This window comes from Dipodomys spectabilis, unplaced genomic scaffold, assembly GCF_019054845.1.
Source record: "Dipodomys spectabilis isolate Male_0828 unplaced genomic scaffold, ASM1905484v1 ptg000141l, whole genome shotgun sequence".
NCBI classification, from domain to species: Eukaryota; Metazoa; Chordata; class Mammalia; order Rodentia; family Heteromyidae; genus Dipodomys; species Dipodomys spectabilis.
Window position 1 is genome coordinate 4,648,353 of NW_024870818.1, and position 17,394 is coordinate 4,665,746.

Below are 17,394 nucleotides of genomic sequence, written 5' to 3' on the forward strand. Positions count from 1 at the left end.
AGTCTCAAAATCTCTTTTATCTGGCAAGTATATTCCTAACATTGAAAACAAAAATGACATAGAACATTAAGGAAAAAGCAAACATCCTATCATCTCAATAGTGCAGAATATTCTTTTCTTCTACTCTAAACAAGAATCTGGCATTTTCTTTTTCTTTTGTCAGTCGTGGGGCCTTAACTCTGTGCCTGGGCGCTGTCCCTCAGCTTTTCAGCTCAAGGCTAGCGCTCTACCACTTGAGCCACAGCACCACTTCTGGCTTTTTCTGTTTATGTGGTGCTGAGGAATGGAACCCAACGCCTCATGCATGCAAGGCAAGCGCTCTACCACTGAGATACCTTCCCAGCCCATGGCAATTTCTTTCAAAGATACTTTCATTGTGGCATGCTGGAGATGGAACTCCACAGCCTTGTACTTGCAAGAGCTTTACCACTGAGCAATACCATCAGTCCCTGGCATTTCATCAGAGGCAAATAAGAGAAGTTAACCTGTAGCCCAAGTCAAAGTTTCATTTGTTTCATCTTTTGGGAAAATGAAAACAAAACAGTACCTCTTTCTGCTCCGAAGGAGCAAAAATGACACAGATCATGAAATAGAAGCATTTTGGTAATAATTCTCTTGACTTTTTGTCCTTCCTTTCCAATCTACCTTGACCAACTCAAGAAAGGAGAGGGGGATAAGCAGGGTCAGGATTGGCTACAGTGGTCTCTCCTCCTTTGAGTCTTAAGACCTACTTGGGTTTATGAAAAGTCTATAAACCTTGTGAATGCTCCTTCAGCCTTTTTAACCTTCAACCTAATACATGACTCAGGTGTCACCATACACCAGTTCCCACTGAAGACTCAATTTGCTAAACAATTCTAAAGAATGAATTAGACTTGCAGTTACATCTAGGAGATGGACGACTGGATAAGACTCCATTGTGTAAGCACCACAGGGTAAGAGCAGTTATGCCAGATACTCAGGAGGTAGAGACAGAAGGATCATAGTTGGAGTTCAGTTTGGACAACAGCTAGCCAGACTACTGGACAGAAAGAATCAGCTCAGGCAGCCACTGAACAAGAACTTCTGTCAAATATAGTAGTACCTGTGAACATGTCCTCTAAACACCATCAGTACACGGTACTTTCAAATACTGTACCCTTACCAACTGGAGGCCCACCAAACACCTTTAGTGACCCTCCAAACATGATAAATGGCTTCTTTTTCTGCAAGAGACTTGAAACCAGGGAAAGAGAAGCTCTAGAAGAAAAAAAATTAAGCAATCTTTCAGAGGACTGAGACTGTGGTCAAACTATATGGACAACATGGAAACTATGATTCAATTACCTCTTAATGTCCATAGATCTTTATTTTCCAGTAAAGTTAATATAGCGAGGCAACCTTTTGGGAAATGAGCTAGCAATTACTGGACAGGAGAGATCAGATACAGGATTCAACTCAGAAAAACAAGGCCTGTTTCAGACCTACATGAAGTCTCTGTAAACTCAGACTTGCACATAAATGACTACCATATTTCAAGTAGAAGACAGTTTGTTAAATTTTACATTAGTTCTTCTGCTCTTTAAAGTCAATTGAATGGCTATTACTTTTTAAATGAACATTAACAATGTCTACTTCCTAAAACTTGGTCACAGTTGCTTCAATATTTTACCAATTACCTGCTTTAGGATTATACGATGTACAATGCTGTATCTTTCCCTAATTAAATTCTTTAAAATCACTGACTCGAAGTAAAAAAGTTAGAGATTTTAAGTGCAAAAATGGATTATCCACTGAGATAAGAAAAAGGTTTATCGTTTAATACCACTGCAACAGTTTCTGGGGAAAATGGCCTCTTTGGGAAAATATAATCAAATACACAAAAGTGAAATAAAGATTATTACACACAATAATTAAAAATACAGTGACTTTATTTCCACTTTTATACAATTTCCAGATTCACATCTGATAAGGCTCCTCATCTCTAAAAACACAAAAATATTTTATGAAAGCAGGTTATGAGAGAGTACATATAAGCAATAGTTTGGCAGAATTTTATCAACTCTAGTAGTTCATATCCCCCCAAAACAAATTTTTTAATTCAAAAAATAACAGCTTTATTTAACATGTTATACCATAACGTTTAAAATATCATGCTCTAGTTAAATATTTCATCAACAACACTGTGTACAAATAAAATATTACATAAAATATATTTAAGAAAATGTTTTGGTCTTCGATCTGAACAATAAATAAAAACACAGGCACTTCTACACTGAGACAGGGAAGCAATCACTACTCAGATTTTATATATAAGCAACAATGTTGAAAATATGGCAAGAATAGAATCCTGGAGTTTTCATATGACAAACCACTTAAGATCTGCAACTTCTATTTTTCACCACAAGTTCAAAAGTCACAAGTGCTTTCCTGGTCCACATTGAAAAGTCATTAACCCATGTATTTATCAGGGGCAGTTCAATCTTCAGTTGGCCATCATAGAACCATACTGACAATTTTCAAAATACTACAATTAGATAACTATGATCATACCACCCAGCAAATGAAACACAAGAAAAATTAAACCACCTTGCTTCTCATCATGACCATACAGCCACAACAAAACACACTGGATGTGATACATGGTCATTTTCATCTTGCAAAATTAACACAAGAGAATACTGTTGGGTGGCAGGAAATTTTTGACAGAAGTTCATTTTCTAGACAATTTTTAAAAATTCATCCAAATACCATGGAAATAAATGCAGCTCCATTTTACAAAAACCTCTGAGTCTTGTATAATGTAATCTTAGTTGCCAATAGGTACACCAACATTTGTGTTACAGGTAAATTAGTTGTAATAATGGAAGTAGGAGTAGTATGTAAAAGGGCAAAAACAAATAAAACATCCAAATTTTAGAAACATTATTTCAGATGAGAAGGGGAACAAAGAAGAAAATAGTGATCACTAGGCAGTGGGAAGGATCAGAACCAACGGCCCTGCTATATCCTCCATAAATACATCATCAGCTTTCCTTTGTCACAACAGTATCAAACCGAAGAGCTCAAAGGCCCTCACATGGATACTACTTATGAAGGCAATTCTGATGGTTTAGCAGAGAAATTACCCTAATGTGAAAACACAACATGAGAACTAGTCAGTGTATGCCTTTCTATGCAAAATTGAGCTTGTATGCAGTTTAGCATTTTAAATTAGCACTTTGCAAACGAGACCAAATATCAATCATCTCTTGAGGTTTTCTACTATGTACTAACATCAGATCTACATAGGAACAAATGTTATTCTTGTTTTTCTCTTCAATATCAAATGTCCTGAAGCCTTTGTGTTTCTCTGGAACGAGGCCCAGTTTCTGAAGGCACATTCCAGTATAGACATCATCGATGGGGTAGAGATGGACCCGGTCGGTTATATTGTACAACCTCAGGGCCAGGTGGCCAGAATAGAGGAAGCCACCGCCCCCAGCATAAGGTGGGTAGACCCCAGAGTAAACAACTTCTGGGATGTAGTACTTCAGTTTCTTATCCCGATGAGGTCCAGCATTGTGGATCACATCACCTATAAACAAATCTTTGGCTTTGTTCTTGGGTATGCTATTCAAGTAATTCAGGATGTGATGGGTATTCACAAAAACATCGTCATCACCCTTGAAAACGAACTCGGTGTCTGGGCAGGAAGTATTCACCCACCTGAGAAACAGCACTTCTTTCAGAGACAAGTTAAAGAAAGTGTCTCTGTAGTTCCACATAAGAATGTCTTGGTGCTTCTCACTCTCAAATTTCAGCATATCTGAAAGGTCAGGGTGGTTGTCCTCAGGAGGGGTCTGGCCCAGCAAGAAGACTCTCACCACGGTCTGGTTCCCCACATTCGTTTCTCTGCCCCAGGATTCCCGAATTGCTTGCCTCCTGGCGAAGTGTGGAGTGAGGGACTTAATTGCCAGCAATAAGAAGGGTTTCTTTGCGCATTTATTTGGTTGGTCTATGAGCAGTGAATAATTTCGACATCTCAAGTACAGAAGAAAGTCTTTAAATCTGTCTGGCAAATGGTTAAAATCTGTCACAACTGATGTGACCCTCAGGTCAGGCTCACAAAAATTCAGATGGCTTATATTTGAGGGCCCATAGATATCCCCCGTCTGGTTGGCCAACATGCTCAAAATGGGATTGTACCGCCTGTTCAACTTCTCTTGTTCTCTGTTCCAGTATGCCTGAGGGGGGCTAGATGTCTTCCAGAACTTTTCTTTGGGTATGATTACTTCCCCCTTTCCATTTTTTTCTTGGCTACTGCTTTTGGAGACTTCCACAATCAAATAAATGAAAACATTTGCCATCATCAGGATACCCAACAACTTTATTCTTCGACGTCCAACACTCATGTCTCATATCTGGAATAAAAGGAAGGGGCATGGTGATTATCAACTTGCAAATACATTTTAATTCATTTACTTTAAGAGTAAGGACTTCAGACTTGCCAGTTCCAGTGCAAACGATGGCCCTTTCTCTCTACTGTAGTGGCCTCAGGCTGACGGCATGACTGATATCTCAGCCTTACCATATTAAAGTGATGGTAATTAACCCATTTCATAGGATGAGTAGAGAAAATATATGGTTTTGTATACAAAGCTTTTAGACTTCTGTCTGGCCCATAGCAAGCATTACGCAAATGACAGTGAACATTACTGTTGCTTTAGATACCCAAAACGCAGAGGTAAGGATTACTAACTAATCTCATGGCTTTCAATTACTTTGCCTACAAGGGTACATACAAACCAGTACTTTGCAAATTGATTTGTTTACAAATTGCGATGACAAATAAATTTTATATTGTGATCCAATGCACACATATCTGTGTGTTGAACTGTGTATTGTTCCATATCCTTCACTTTAAAAAGCTATCATACTTCAGTTTTTAAACAATGCTGGTTCTAACCCTGAATTATTTCCAAACCCATCATTTTACAGATGATGGAACTGAGGCAGAGAGATGAAGACATTTGCTCAGTTACAAGGTTAGGAAATGTACTAAGTAATAGAGAGAAAATGAAGATTTGTAACAGCTTTGTTCCAAAAACCAAAACTGAGACTACTCAAGTACATCAAAAGGAACATGGGATAATAAAAAGAGCAACAACTGTTGGCGACAACAGTATACTGTTTGTGAAAGCCAGACCTCAAATTTCTCTTAAAGATTTCACTTGTTCTGTAGTGCTGGAGCTCAAACCTAAGGCCATGCATACGCTAGCTATGCACTCTACCACAAAGCTACCTTCCCAGACCTCCAATTTTCACTTATATAAATTCAAGAAAAGCAAACTAATCTAGGATATAGGAATCAAAAAAAAAAGGTGGAATGGGGGTTTGGAGAGGGTCAGAAGGGAACTTCTTGGGATGTAGAAGGTACTGTGCATGTGCTGTTCTGGGTAAGGGTTCCATCTGTAAGCCCTGAAAAAGAACTGCATGCTGAGAAAGAGAAATGTTAATGACATTCCAGGAAATCCAAAGGATTTCAGGCTGTAGGCTACAGTGGAGCAGCAGCAACAACAACAAAGAGTACAGAAATGTTTGTTGGGAATAATTCCAAGATCCTAACACTATTGAAATGGATGGCTTGAACAAGAACAATTAATTAGACCAGCATACCACTAAGACAACCCAAAAGTCAAAAAGCCACACAATAAGGAGCAGAAAAGATTTTCTTCTGAGATAAATTATACAAGTAGGAATCTAGCACTAGGCACTGTTACATTATTCTCATTTTGGGCTGAGAAAACACATTCAGAGACCTCAGGGGCAGAGCTGGACTCTCAGCCAAGGCCATGAATTCCAATGGCAGCCACTCTTCTCCAGCCTCTAAAACAAAAGTTGTCTGACTAATTTAGTCAAGAGCAGTATTTACTTTTTCAAAATAGAAGTGGATTTTTTTTTAAAGTTCGTTGGGTTCTAGTGAACAGTTCCCAACGTGAAAGGACGCTGGCCACGGCGGGGACGCTGAAAACAATCACATGTGACATAGTCCACATCAGATCACTGGGGTTCCACAAAACCTGCTCATCTCAACCTAGTGGCTGGTATTTACCGCTGCTCAACAGCTTCAGTTCGGACATACTGTTAAGCCCACCACAGCCGCAGACTAAATATGTTAAAAGAAAAACAATTGTGTCTTCCCCCACACAGCTGGGCTTTTCCCATTTATTGTTCCTCCCTAAATACCACAGCACAGTAATTTGCACTTTAGTGGGTATGTAAATGTGGTATCTACATAAGAGACTTGGGCACCCAAGACTGCTGGTGTTCTGGAGCCAAACAAATCTCCACAGATACCAAGGCTCTGTGTTCCCAAGGCTCTATGTGTTTCTTTTCTTTTTTTTTCCCCCGTGCTGTCTCTGAACTGTATGGCTACCACTTGCTTAAGTGTGTGTGTGTGTGTGTGTGTGTGTGTGTGTGTCTACCACTTGCTTAAGTGTGTGTGTGTGTGTGTGTGTGTGTGTGTGTGTGTGTGTGTGTGTGCGCTTTAACTCAGTGCCTGGGTGCCATCTCTGAGATGTATGGCTACCACTTGCTTACGTCACAGTTCCAAGGGTTCTGGTTCTGGCTTTCTAGTGGTTAACTTCAGGTAAGTGACTCACAGACTTTCCTGCCTAGGCTCTCTTTGAAGTTCAATCCACAGATCTCAGCCACCTGAGTATCTAAGATTATAGGAATGAGCCACCAGTGCCCAGGTCCCCTTATCTTTTAAGAGACAGGGCATTGCTTTGTCACTGGCTTTGAACTCCAAGGCTCAAGCGATCAACCCACCACAGCGGCTCAAATAGCTGGTACTACAGATACTCACAATCACTCCGTTCAGCTTTGTTTTCTACCAGCCTCTACCCAAGCCCCCAAGTCTCTAAACCTTTGTATAGCTACAGGCATGCCAAATGAGTCAGTAGACTCCCATTCCCACACCATCTCTCCTCACTCCCCAGGTGCCGCCCACTTCAGCTCTACCTCTCCAGACTCTCATGACTGAGCTTGCAGAAAGAAGAGCCGTCTTGTACCTTCCTTCCAAGGAGGAAACCACTGGACGTTTCTTACTTTTTAATTATAGTTTAAAGGCACCCTAGGTCATACCACTGAATAATTTTGAACTGTCCACACCTAAACCTCAGGTCCTTCTTCTGCTTCTTCTTCTTCGTCTTTTTTTTTGGTAGATCATGGGGCTTGAACTCTGGGTCTGGGCGCTGTCCCTCAGCTCATCAGCTCAAGGCTAGTGCTCTACCACACTTGAGCCACAGCGCCACTTCTGGTTTTCTGAGTAGTTTATTGGAGAAAGTCTCACAGACTTTCCTGGCCAGGCTGGCTTTGAACCGTGATCCTCAGATCTCAGCCTCCTGAGTAGCTAGGATTATAGACGTGAACCACTGGCACCCGGCAAGAGTGTGCTTCTTTAGATTTGCTCTGGTCAAATGAGCTTGCTTCCTTTTTCTTTCCTTTTTTTCCCTCCCTCCCTTTTATTTTTTTTCTTTCTGCCAGTCCTAGGGCTTGAACTCAGGCCCTGGGCACTGTCCCTGAGCTTCTTTTGCTCAAGGCTAGCACTCTATCACTTGAGCCACAGCTCCATTTCTGGCTTTCTTCTGTTTATGTGGTACTGAGGAATCAAACCCAGGGCTTCATGCGTGCTAAGCAAGCACTTTACCACTAAGCCGCATTCTCAGCCCCCTGAGCTTGCTTTCTTACAGGCTCCCTGAAGGTGTTATTCTGTGCCTGGCAGGCAACCTTTAGCCTCTTTGTTGTAGGCCTAACTTGCAGGGGCAGAATGCAACTGAACAGGTATTGTACACTATCTGATGCAGGTCAATAATTAAATCATTTAGTTTAGAAAATAAATCATAGATACAGTTAAATTACTGCTGCTGCTCCTTCTTCTAACTTCCAGACTTGAGCCCAAATACTTCAAAAATAAATGGTTTCTTAGTAAATTGTGATAGCTCTTTTAATACTAAAGCAGCCCTCCACCCAGCACTACTGGCTTCCTCCTAAGCTGAAAGATGCAACAAAGGAAGGAATGAGGATAAAAGGAAAAAGCTGTAATTTGGAAGGTAATCACATACTGTTTATAGTCAACAGCCATACTAGGCATCAATTTTCAACTCAGGAATATGAGTTAAGATACCAAAAATCAATTTCTGAAAATTCTAGAGTAAAAGACAACACCTTATATACAGAAGACATAGCAGATTATGAGTTTCAAGAGCTATTTGTCTAAAAAAAAAAAAGACTCAGGATAAGTAATATGTTAAAAAAAAAAAAAAAAGACTACAGGTAAACTAACAAGTTGTACAACCAATTAAGGGGGAGACCAGCCATAACACTATGGGAAATTTCTACCATGAAGCCACCAATCCTTCTTGTTGAGACTACTTTCACAAATAGGTTTGCTGGCCCTGGTCACATTTGGCCAACCTCACTTGCTAGAACTCACGCTTTTATTTTCTTAGTCAGGACGCAGAGTTCTCCAATAACCCCATCCTCAACCTGCACTGGTCTCAAGGCCATCAATCTAAGAGGATCCTCCTAGCCCATTTCCCCTTTGCAGCATCCCTCCTCCGAAGGTGACAGGATGCCATCTTACCAGTAAGGAATATACTTGGAGGCTTGAATTAAGTGAGATGAGACCTCCTTCTGGCTCCCAATGCAGGGTTCTCTGCATGTCTGCCTCCTCTTCAGGGCACAACTACTTTCTCATCACCTGGCCCAGGTACAGTGAAGTCTGAGAAACTAGCAAAACAATGAAAGGACCCAAGGGCTGGGGCCGTGTACAGCTGATTGTTACCAGTCATCAAAGAAAGGAAAATGGGAGCCCATACATACCAGCTCCTGCCCCTTCAGAAGAGTTTGGGTTTTTTTTGAGCCTAAATTCAAAATGGCTCAGTTTATGCCGGGCATGGTGGCTCATGCCTGTTGTCCTAGCTACTCAGGAGACTGAGATCTAAGGATCAAGGTTCAAAGCCAGCCCGGGCAGGAAAGGCTATGAAACTCTTATTACCAATAAACCACACAGAAAACCAGAAGTGGTGCTGTGGCTCAAGTGGTAGAGCACTAGTCTTGAGCTGAAGAGCTGAGGACAGCGTCCAGACCCAGAGTTCAAGCCCCATGACTGACCCCCTCCCCCCCCCCCCCCCCCCGCCAAAAAAAAAAGGCTCAGTTTGCTTTCCTTGCTAAAGGCTATTTCTCCCAAGCCCACTGGAGGAGGAGGGGTAGAAAGGGCAATGGTGACAATTCCCAAAGGTTAGATGTTGGCTTTCACTTGGGACTTGGGCACAGTTCTTCATGAGCACTCTGCTTTTAGACTCACAGGAAGAGTTGAAGTGCATGGAAGGGGAGATATAACACTGTGACTCCCATAAAGCATCGGTGGGAAAAAGCTCTCTAAGTATTTAACTAAATATCACACTGCAGACACAAAACCCAATTCTGTGTCCTTTTTTGAGCAGGAAGTGAAACTGTTTAAACAGAATGTGAGAAAGAATTACTGCCCCAAAGCTGGGGAAAATTATATAAGCCCTCAGGATAAAACTTGGGATTTTTAGGGGTTGGAAAGGTGGCTCAGTGGTAGTGTGCTTGCATTGCATGCATGAGGCCCTGGGTTTGATTCCTCAGCACCACATAAGCAGAAAAACTCAGAAGTGGGGCTGAGGCTCAAATGGTGGAGCACTAGCCTTGAGCTGAAGAGCTGAGGGACAGCACCCAAGCCCAGAGTTCAGGCCCCATGACTGACAAAAAAAAAGGAAAAAAAAAACAACTTGGGATTTTTATTGTAAGAAAAAAAAATCCCACAGTCAAACAATGACTTTAGCTTTTTACCTTGTCCCCAACAGGGGCGGGACAAGAGAAAAGCCCACATTCAAACAACCAACGACCTTAGCCTGTTACCTTGGGGACAGTTTTCAAACTTCAACACTTCAGTTGACTTTGTTTAACAAAACACGACTTCCTTATTTTGCAACTAAAATGTTTAGAAAGACAATGTGGGAGCAGGAAAAACATTAGCTAAAAATGGACTGTAAAACAGAACTGTACTGTGTGCTCAAGCTATGAGACTATCCAGATAAAAACATGATGCCACAGACCTGCTTTACTGAGAGCCGCAGAACTGAAGGCTGCTGCCCAATAGCTGCCACACCAAGCAGCACCTTAGAGGTACAGCTGCTGCTCCACATCTGGAGACCACCTGCCCATCAAGGGGAACACAGCATGGTGCTAGGTGGGCGCCTTTGGCAGCCTGTCCATACCCATAGCTGCCAGGTCCCCCATACCCTTCACACCCCACCTGATCCCTGCAGTGTTTCGTAAACCCACCCTAGATGCCAGTCTTCTTGGGCTGCCATCTATTAGAAAGAACTGACTCCTGCTTCCGATAGTATGAACACATCTGCTTTATTTTACTGAGTGTGCACCAGAAACCAGCCATCCAAAGATGCAGCTACTCTAAACACCCCTCTGATTTTGGATGGGTACACCAAGCACAGGGACTAAACTTGTCCAGGGTCACACAACTAGTAAGTAGCACAGCCAGGCTTCAAACCCAAGCAATGTGTGAGGTTCCAAAGTATGAGGTTTAAATTATAATGCAAGCAAATGCAGCCACACAGGCTTATGATAAAAGGAAATGAGGAAATGCTAGTCTTTTTTCAGTGGTAATCTTACTGAACTATCAAGAGTCAAAACCCAGATATGGAAGACAAGGAGGAACTGTAACATTTACTAAATTATTGCTCTGGCAACATGTCCTTCTTCTCTCATCTGAGATGAGGAAATGGGAAAAATGAGAATCCCGGCTTCCTAGCCAGCAAGCAATGGAGTCAGGATTTGAGCTGTGGTGTCTGGTTCCGACATCCTGTACTAGAACGTGGGGCAAGATTACCAAACCATGAGAAAAGACAGTGACACCTGCAAACTTTCTAACTAAAAGGCTGGTTTTTTTCATCCCACTCAAAACCATGATCATCAAAGACATCAATTTTTCCATTAGCCGATTATTCTATTAAGTAGTAGTTGTAATTCTACTCCCCAGGGCCTCCCTCCTACCCACCCACAGGAGATGACCAACACTACAACATTCAGTTAGTTTAACTCCAGCCCAAAGCCAAGAAAGGCCTTCAGCTACTTCAACCATGCAGATTTTCAATTTTCTTCTAGCTCCAAAATACCGAAATGATGCTACTGTCTCATTCACGGACCTAAGCCTGGAAGCTACTGAACTAGATGATGCTAAAAGGTCCCCTCCAGATCCAAAAGCTCTGTAACTACTAAGGAAAGTGCTGGCTATCAGAGAGGTGCTCATGACCAGGGTAGCAGCAGCCCATTTTCATGGAATATTGAAGCAGGGACAAGGCCAGTGGCACACACCCTAGGCAACAGACCTACAGCCTAGGCCAGCATGCTCCGTACTTCCCCCAAGTACCTACTGGGGTTTTATGATTTGGATCTTAAATGTCTCCTCCCCCCCACCCCAATCCTGCCCCCCAGAGCCATGAGCTAAATTAAGGCCTAATAGCCTGTAGCACTAGCGGGAAGTAGCAGAACTTTAGGAAGAGAGGCTCTGAGGTAAAAAGTTAGTTTACTAAAGGCATATCCTTGAAAGGGATACTGGAAGGTCACCTCCCCCCACCCTTCTCTCTCCATCCCCTACTCTTTTTTTTTTTTTTAATTTCATATAACACCAAACAGAATTTATTCATAGTAGCAATGCATATTTATAGAATCCTAACAAAAATGTCAAACCTTAAAAAATATTGTATAATTTTGCAAGTGTGATTTTTACAGCAACATAAACCACTTTTTTGTATCCAAGTGGACAGTTAAAGCAGTTTGGCTTTTTATGACATCAATAAGTGTTTATACTATTCCATGTGGAAATAAGTTTGTACAACAAAAATTCACTGGCAAATAGAATCATTGGAAAAATGAAAGCTCTATTATCTGAGTGGCAATGGTACCTTGTCCTAGAATATCAGTTGGGTGACACTATGATTTTAGCAACATGCAAATCTGCAGGTAGTCATGTGGAAGAGGCCTGAAAGTTACCTGCAATAAATGAGAGCTATGTGAAGGCTGAAGACCGCTAGGTATGTTCTTTTTTTCCTTCTAGGCCATTTTATCTTTTAAAAGTAAAGAAATAAAGTAGATAGTTTAAAATGATGATTTTTAGACAAAAGGCATAGTGAAGAGCAGAAACCTTCACTTAATTCCTAATATTAGGACTAGCTCAGAAGCCTGATATTCCATCCCCTACTCTTCACGTCAGTTTTTTGTTTTGTGCCAGTACTGGAAGTTGTGGCTTTTTCCGCTCAAGGCTGGTGCTCGACCACTTGAGTCACATCTTCCCCTCCATAATAAACTGTGGTACCAAAGGCCTAAAGCAATAGAACCAAGTGAACATAAACTGAAGTTCAAAACAGTAAGTCAAAATAAACTTTTCTCCTTTAAGCTGACTTATCTCAGCTCTTTTGTCACAGCAAAACATTAAAATTAAAATTTAAAAAAAAAAACAAATTTCTGGATAAAAGAAAGGTAGAACCCTCTTGTAGTCATGAATCGAGAGGACCCAATGACTCTTACCCTATCAGCCTGAGGAAGCCAAGTTTGTGGTGTGATCTCCAGCAATGTGTAAGTTAGCAGCCTCCACTTGAAAAAGTCCTGCTTCCTGCTCAAGCAAGACCAACTCACGAATGCTCAAAGATACAGAAGGATCCCAGGCCTTAGGCCTTATCACAAGGCAGAGAAGTAGTGCCTCCTTGTGCCCCTTGCTCTAGGAGCCTGTCAAGAATGGCTTCTCAAACACTGTCACCTCGTATGCTATTCCATCTGTTGCCTGCTCCTTGCCAGCCCTTCCCAAATTCTGCTCAGACAAATAGGGGCACAAACCATGTGCAGCTAAGTGGTTCTGGGGGAAGAGAACAGCTCCCAGCATCATGATGGCAGATGGCAGGTGAGGAGGCAATGAATCTGGCGGCTCAGTGGGACCAGAAGGCCTTGGCTGTCCCTAAAGTTCATTCCTTAATGGGAACAAGAGGCCAGGTCTAGAGTGAGGGAATTCCAGCACTCTCCTATTCCCTCGAGAGAGGCTGGCACTAGGCCGAGATGTGTCTCCTTCTATTTTTTGGTCTGTAAGTCACAGAATTACATGCTAAGTTTAAGGAATTTGGTGCCTACTTATTAGTTTTTTCCCTTCACGTCCAAAATTAAAAGGGAAAAGTACTTCTAATGAATCTGTTCACCCACATGTCCCCACAGGCAGTATTATAGATCAAAGTGTCTGGCAGGGCATGTTCTGGTACTCATTGTTACAACTCTCTCAAAACCCAGCGTGCCTAATTTGTTCAATTTTTATTTGTCATTTAAAATAAAATTAATCACTGGGATGGAGTTGTAGCTCAGTAGTAGAGCATTTGCCTAGCATAGAGGAGGGAGACTCTGGGTTCTATTGTCAACAATCAAAATAAAAGGCAAGACAAAAAATGAAATTAACCATTGGATTTATTCTTCAAATAAACACATACAAGATTTTCCAAAAAAAAGGGGGGGTACAGGGAAACAAAATAATGACAGAGAGAAGTCAATGTATCCTACCTTTAATAAACTGAAAGTGTTTTAGGTTCTCAGTAGAAAGATTATATAATGTGTGTGTGTGTGTGTGCGTGTGTGAGTGCGTGTGTACAGGCACACACACACACACACACACCAGTCCTGGGGCTTGTACTCAGGGCCAGAGTGCTGTCTCTGAGCTTTTTTACTCAAGGCTAAACTTTACCATTTGAGCTACACCTCTATTTCCAGCCTTTAGGTGGTTAACTGGAGTAAGATCCTGCCCAGGCTAGCTTGGAACTGAGATTCCCAGATCTCAGCCTCCGGAATAGCTAGGATTACAGAGGCAGGAGCCACCAGCTCCAAGATAATAATTGTTTATTAAAACAAGGCTAGCCCAGACAACCACTGGTGGTTCATACCTATAATCCTAGCTACTCAGGAAGCGGAGATATCTGAGGACCAAGGTTGGAAGCCAGCTCAGACAGGAAAGTTCATGAGACTCATCTCCAATTAACCCTCAGAAAATTGGAAGTGGCACTGTGGCTCAAAGTGGTAGAGTGGTAATCTTGAGCTATAAAGCTCAGGGACAGCGCTCAGGCCCCGAGTTCAGGTCCCAGGACCAATAGGAAAAAGAAAAAAAAAAAAAAAGCAAGGCTAGCAGATGTTTGAGGATGGAGATATTCTAAATCATCTTCAGTCTGAAAACCAGTCTGATACCTGCCGTTAGACCAATCAGAGTTTAATTCTGCTGTACCTGTGGCAAGTTATTCCACTTCTCTCAGCCTCCTTATAAAATGAAGATGATATAACCAACCATACCAACTTGCTGTCTACCATGTCATGGATGTTTAATAGTTCTTAAGGGGTTCTGCTCCCTCTACTCAAGACTAAAATGACAGCACATGTCTCAGGTTTTGTTCTTGGCTGCCTCTGTACTAAGTTTTCTTCTATCCAACTACAGCCTTCAAAAGGAGGGCTCATGGTCTGACCATTCTATGTTTCTGAATGGTCTCAGAATGTCTCAAAGAGACCCTTCTACTTAGGTCCCCCACTTGCAATAGGTCAAGTTCCAGGCACCTGGTTAAAAAGCCCAGTATTTCTTTGAATTGAGGTCCTGCGTTCCCACCTCCATCACATCCCTCGCCTCTCCCCTGTTCAGTTCAGCCTGGGGCACAATCCACCTCAACACCTTCTAATTACTCTCTGCTCTACAACCAGAGCTTGCTCTCACGGCCTCATAACCTCTGCTCTCCCCTGAAAGATGATTTACTCAAGAAGATGGCCAGTCTGAATACCACACCAATCTCCTGGGAATCAGGGTATCTGTCTTCTTCTAGGTAGGCTGCCCCCCCCGCCCCCCCCCCCCACACAGTCATTTGCCATCATCAAGGCGATCATCCTGAACCATATAACACCTTGCAATTGGCATTTGAAAGGTATTCAGGATTTAGCAAAGGAACAGAGGTGTTTGTTTGTTAGTCATATGGTCAAGATCATGAACACAGTAAGAATTTAAGTAGAACCAGGTTAATTAGATACATACATGGGAAAAACTTGAAGGATTTTCTGGAGTTAGAGGACAGAATTTAGAAATAGTGAGTCTACATTAGATGAGGGGGTGGAGTAAGACTTGAAGAGGTGATTGGTCAGGAAGTGCAGTCCAGCTCTCATTTTCAGTCAGGTCACCATGCAACTCATGCATGACTAAGCAGGCCAACGGAGCATTCCCTTGTACGGGGATGCTGTGTGGGGGACTCAGCAGTGCTTCCAGGTAAGGTTCCAGCTCTCCTGCATGGCAGACCCCCAAATGAGGGAGGCAGGGACCTCTACCTCCCTCCTGGCCTTCAGCAACAGGACAATGAGCATACAAGAAGAGTCCTGACACAGATCTGCAACCTGGGGCAGGGCATTTCTATTTACCTACCAGGGAACAATCATTTTAGAAAAAACAGGCTACAAAGCAGGTACAGTCCCTTCCTAGGAAGGGCAGGTGGTGTAGAAGCTTGTTAAGAAGCTATACATGGTATGGTAAACATTTCTACTCCAGCCTCTAGGAACCATGTACAAGCAAGTATAGTCTACCCAGGTTCTCAGCACGACCTCAGGGGGCTCTGAATACTTCTCTCTGACTCAGCCTTCTGCAGACTTAGCTGGGCTGTAGGTTTTTCAGACTGGAAACATAAACCTGTCAGTGATTCAAGCAAGGAAAGTTTAATAATACAAAGATATGATATGTGAGTAACTAAGAAGATGGAGAAAAAATTTACAGAGTGACTTTTCATTTACAGACGAAAAGTACCCACAAAAGGACCAGTTTGAAAAGAAGGGTTTCAAAATTTGTTGAAGAAGGTGCAGATGGTAGAAAAGTTCCTGGTGACCTAGCTAGAGATGGTCTACAGTCACCAGGAAAGCAGGAACAACTCTCTGGGTCATGGGATAGATAAGTCAACTGGTATGCAGAACCGAGGGCAGGCAGGAGTTGTCAGGATGCTACTGGAACTGGGAACTAAAGTGGCTTGCCCCTGTAGGAGAGCTAGGCAGACATGTATACAGTGGCAGGTGAACAGAAACAGCGCAGGGAGTGCTTAGCACATAAATTAAGTGGCCAGCTCACTAGGTTGTCAGGCCACTTGGCTAGGGGTACACGCACACACCGGGGCTGAGGACAGGATGCAGAGCAGTGACTGGGCAAAGTGCAGGCAACTCTATCTCAGGCTCCCTTGTCTCACCACTGCTGCCAGAGGAAAAAGCAGCAGTCATGTGCTGGTGAAAGCTGCGTCCTGCAGCCACCAGGAGTGCAGGAAAACCACTGGTTCTCTAGCAATGTACAATCATTCGCAGGTGCTCACAGTATAGACACACAGACAACAAGCTCCAGAAGGAAAATCCCTTCCTCTTGTAAAAGGAGTAAGAGCCCTCAGTTTACACCAAGCACAAAGGGCCCAGATCCATTTTCAGAGACAAGGTAACAGCAAACAAAAATATGGCACATATTTTTGTCTTGTGCCATTAAAACTCTTTATCATCAACCCCAAATCACAAACATTTTTAATTCTGGAGATGAGGTGAAAGGATATAAAACGTGAGTCCTGTACCTTGAAGTGACATGTCAATAAACACATGACAGTTCTTTAGGTGGCGGTAGGCCTGGCAGGCCTGCCTAGGACAGAATGCAGAATGTGAGGACAAGCAGGATAAACAAGGAGGTGGGGTGGGATCACCCGGTGTCTGCAGGCAACAACTAACACAGCCAGATCCAGGGCAGATAGTTGCTGAGGCTACCCAGAAAAGAATGGGTTGGAGCTGCTAGCAGTGCCTACGGTCTCCCCACTAGGAAGAAGAGTCCTGTTCACAGCTAACCTGACAAAAACCACTGCTGGACAGACTGTTGGGACAAGTCCTCTCTCACATCAATATTTAAAAATTGCAAACTGTATCAAATAGGAATACAAAGTAAGGGAGAAATGAAGGACTCCAAATCGGATGTCCACATGATCATAAATAAAGGTGACATCTGAGTTCAGTAAGACTTAATCTCTATAAAGCACAGGTTTGGCTTGTCTCCTCTCATCAGATCTCCAACACACACACACACTCCTGACAACTTACAGGAACATTTGGTCTGTCTTACCAATTGCTAACCAATAGGCATGAGCTATTTCTAACATTTGCTGTAATTAAAAGACAACTTACTATAAGCACATGCTTTCTTCATCATCATCTGAATATTTCTTTTGAAAACTGCAAAGGGAACACAGCCTTTTGAAGTCATTTAGCATCTAGCCATGATATTCTACTCACTGACCACCAAAAAGAAAGGCCACACTG

At 42.5% G+C, this 17,394-nt stretch overlaps 1 protein-coding gene across 2 annotated transcripts in view; it reads right to left on the bottom strand.

Annotated features, from left to right (window-relative positions):
* Positions 1-1,892: 1,892 nt before the first annotated feature.
* B3gnt2 (UDP-GlcNAc:betaGal beta-1,3-N-acetylglucosaminyltransferase 2) overlaps positions 1,893-17,394 on the bottom strand; it is a 31,502-nt gene continuing 16,000 nt past the window's right edge. For both annotated transcript variants that reach the window (XM_042691199.1, XM_042691200.1), the window contains exon 2: positions 1,893-4,382. In XM_042691199.1, the coding sequence (XP_042547133.1) occupies positions 3,180-4,373 (1,194 nt within the window). In that variant the 5' untranslated portion in view covers positions 4,374-4,382 and the 3' untranslated portion in view covers positions 1,893-3,179. The remainder of the gene's footprint in view (positions 4,383-17,394) is intronic.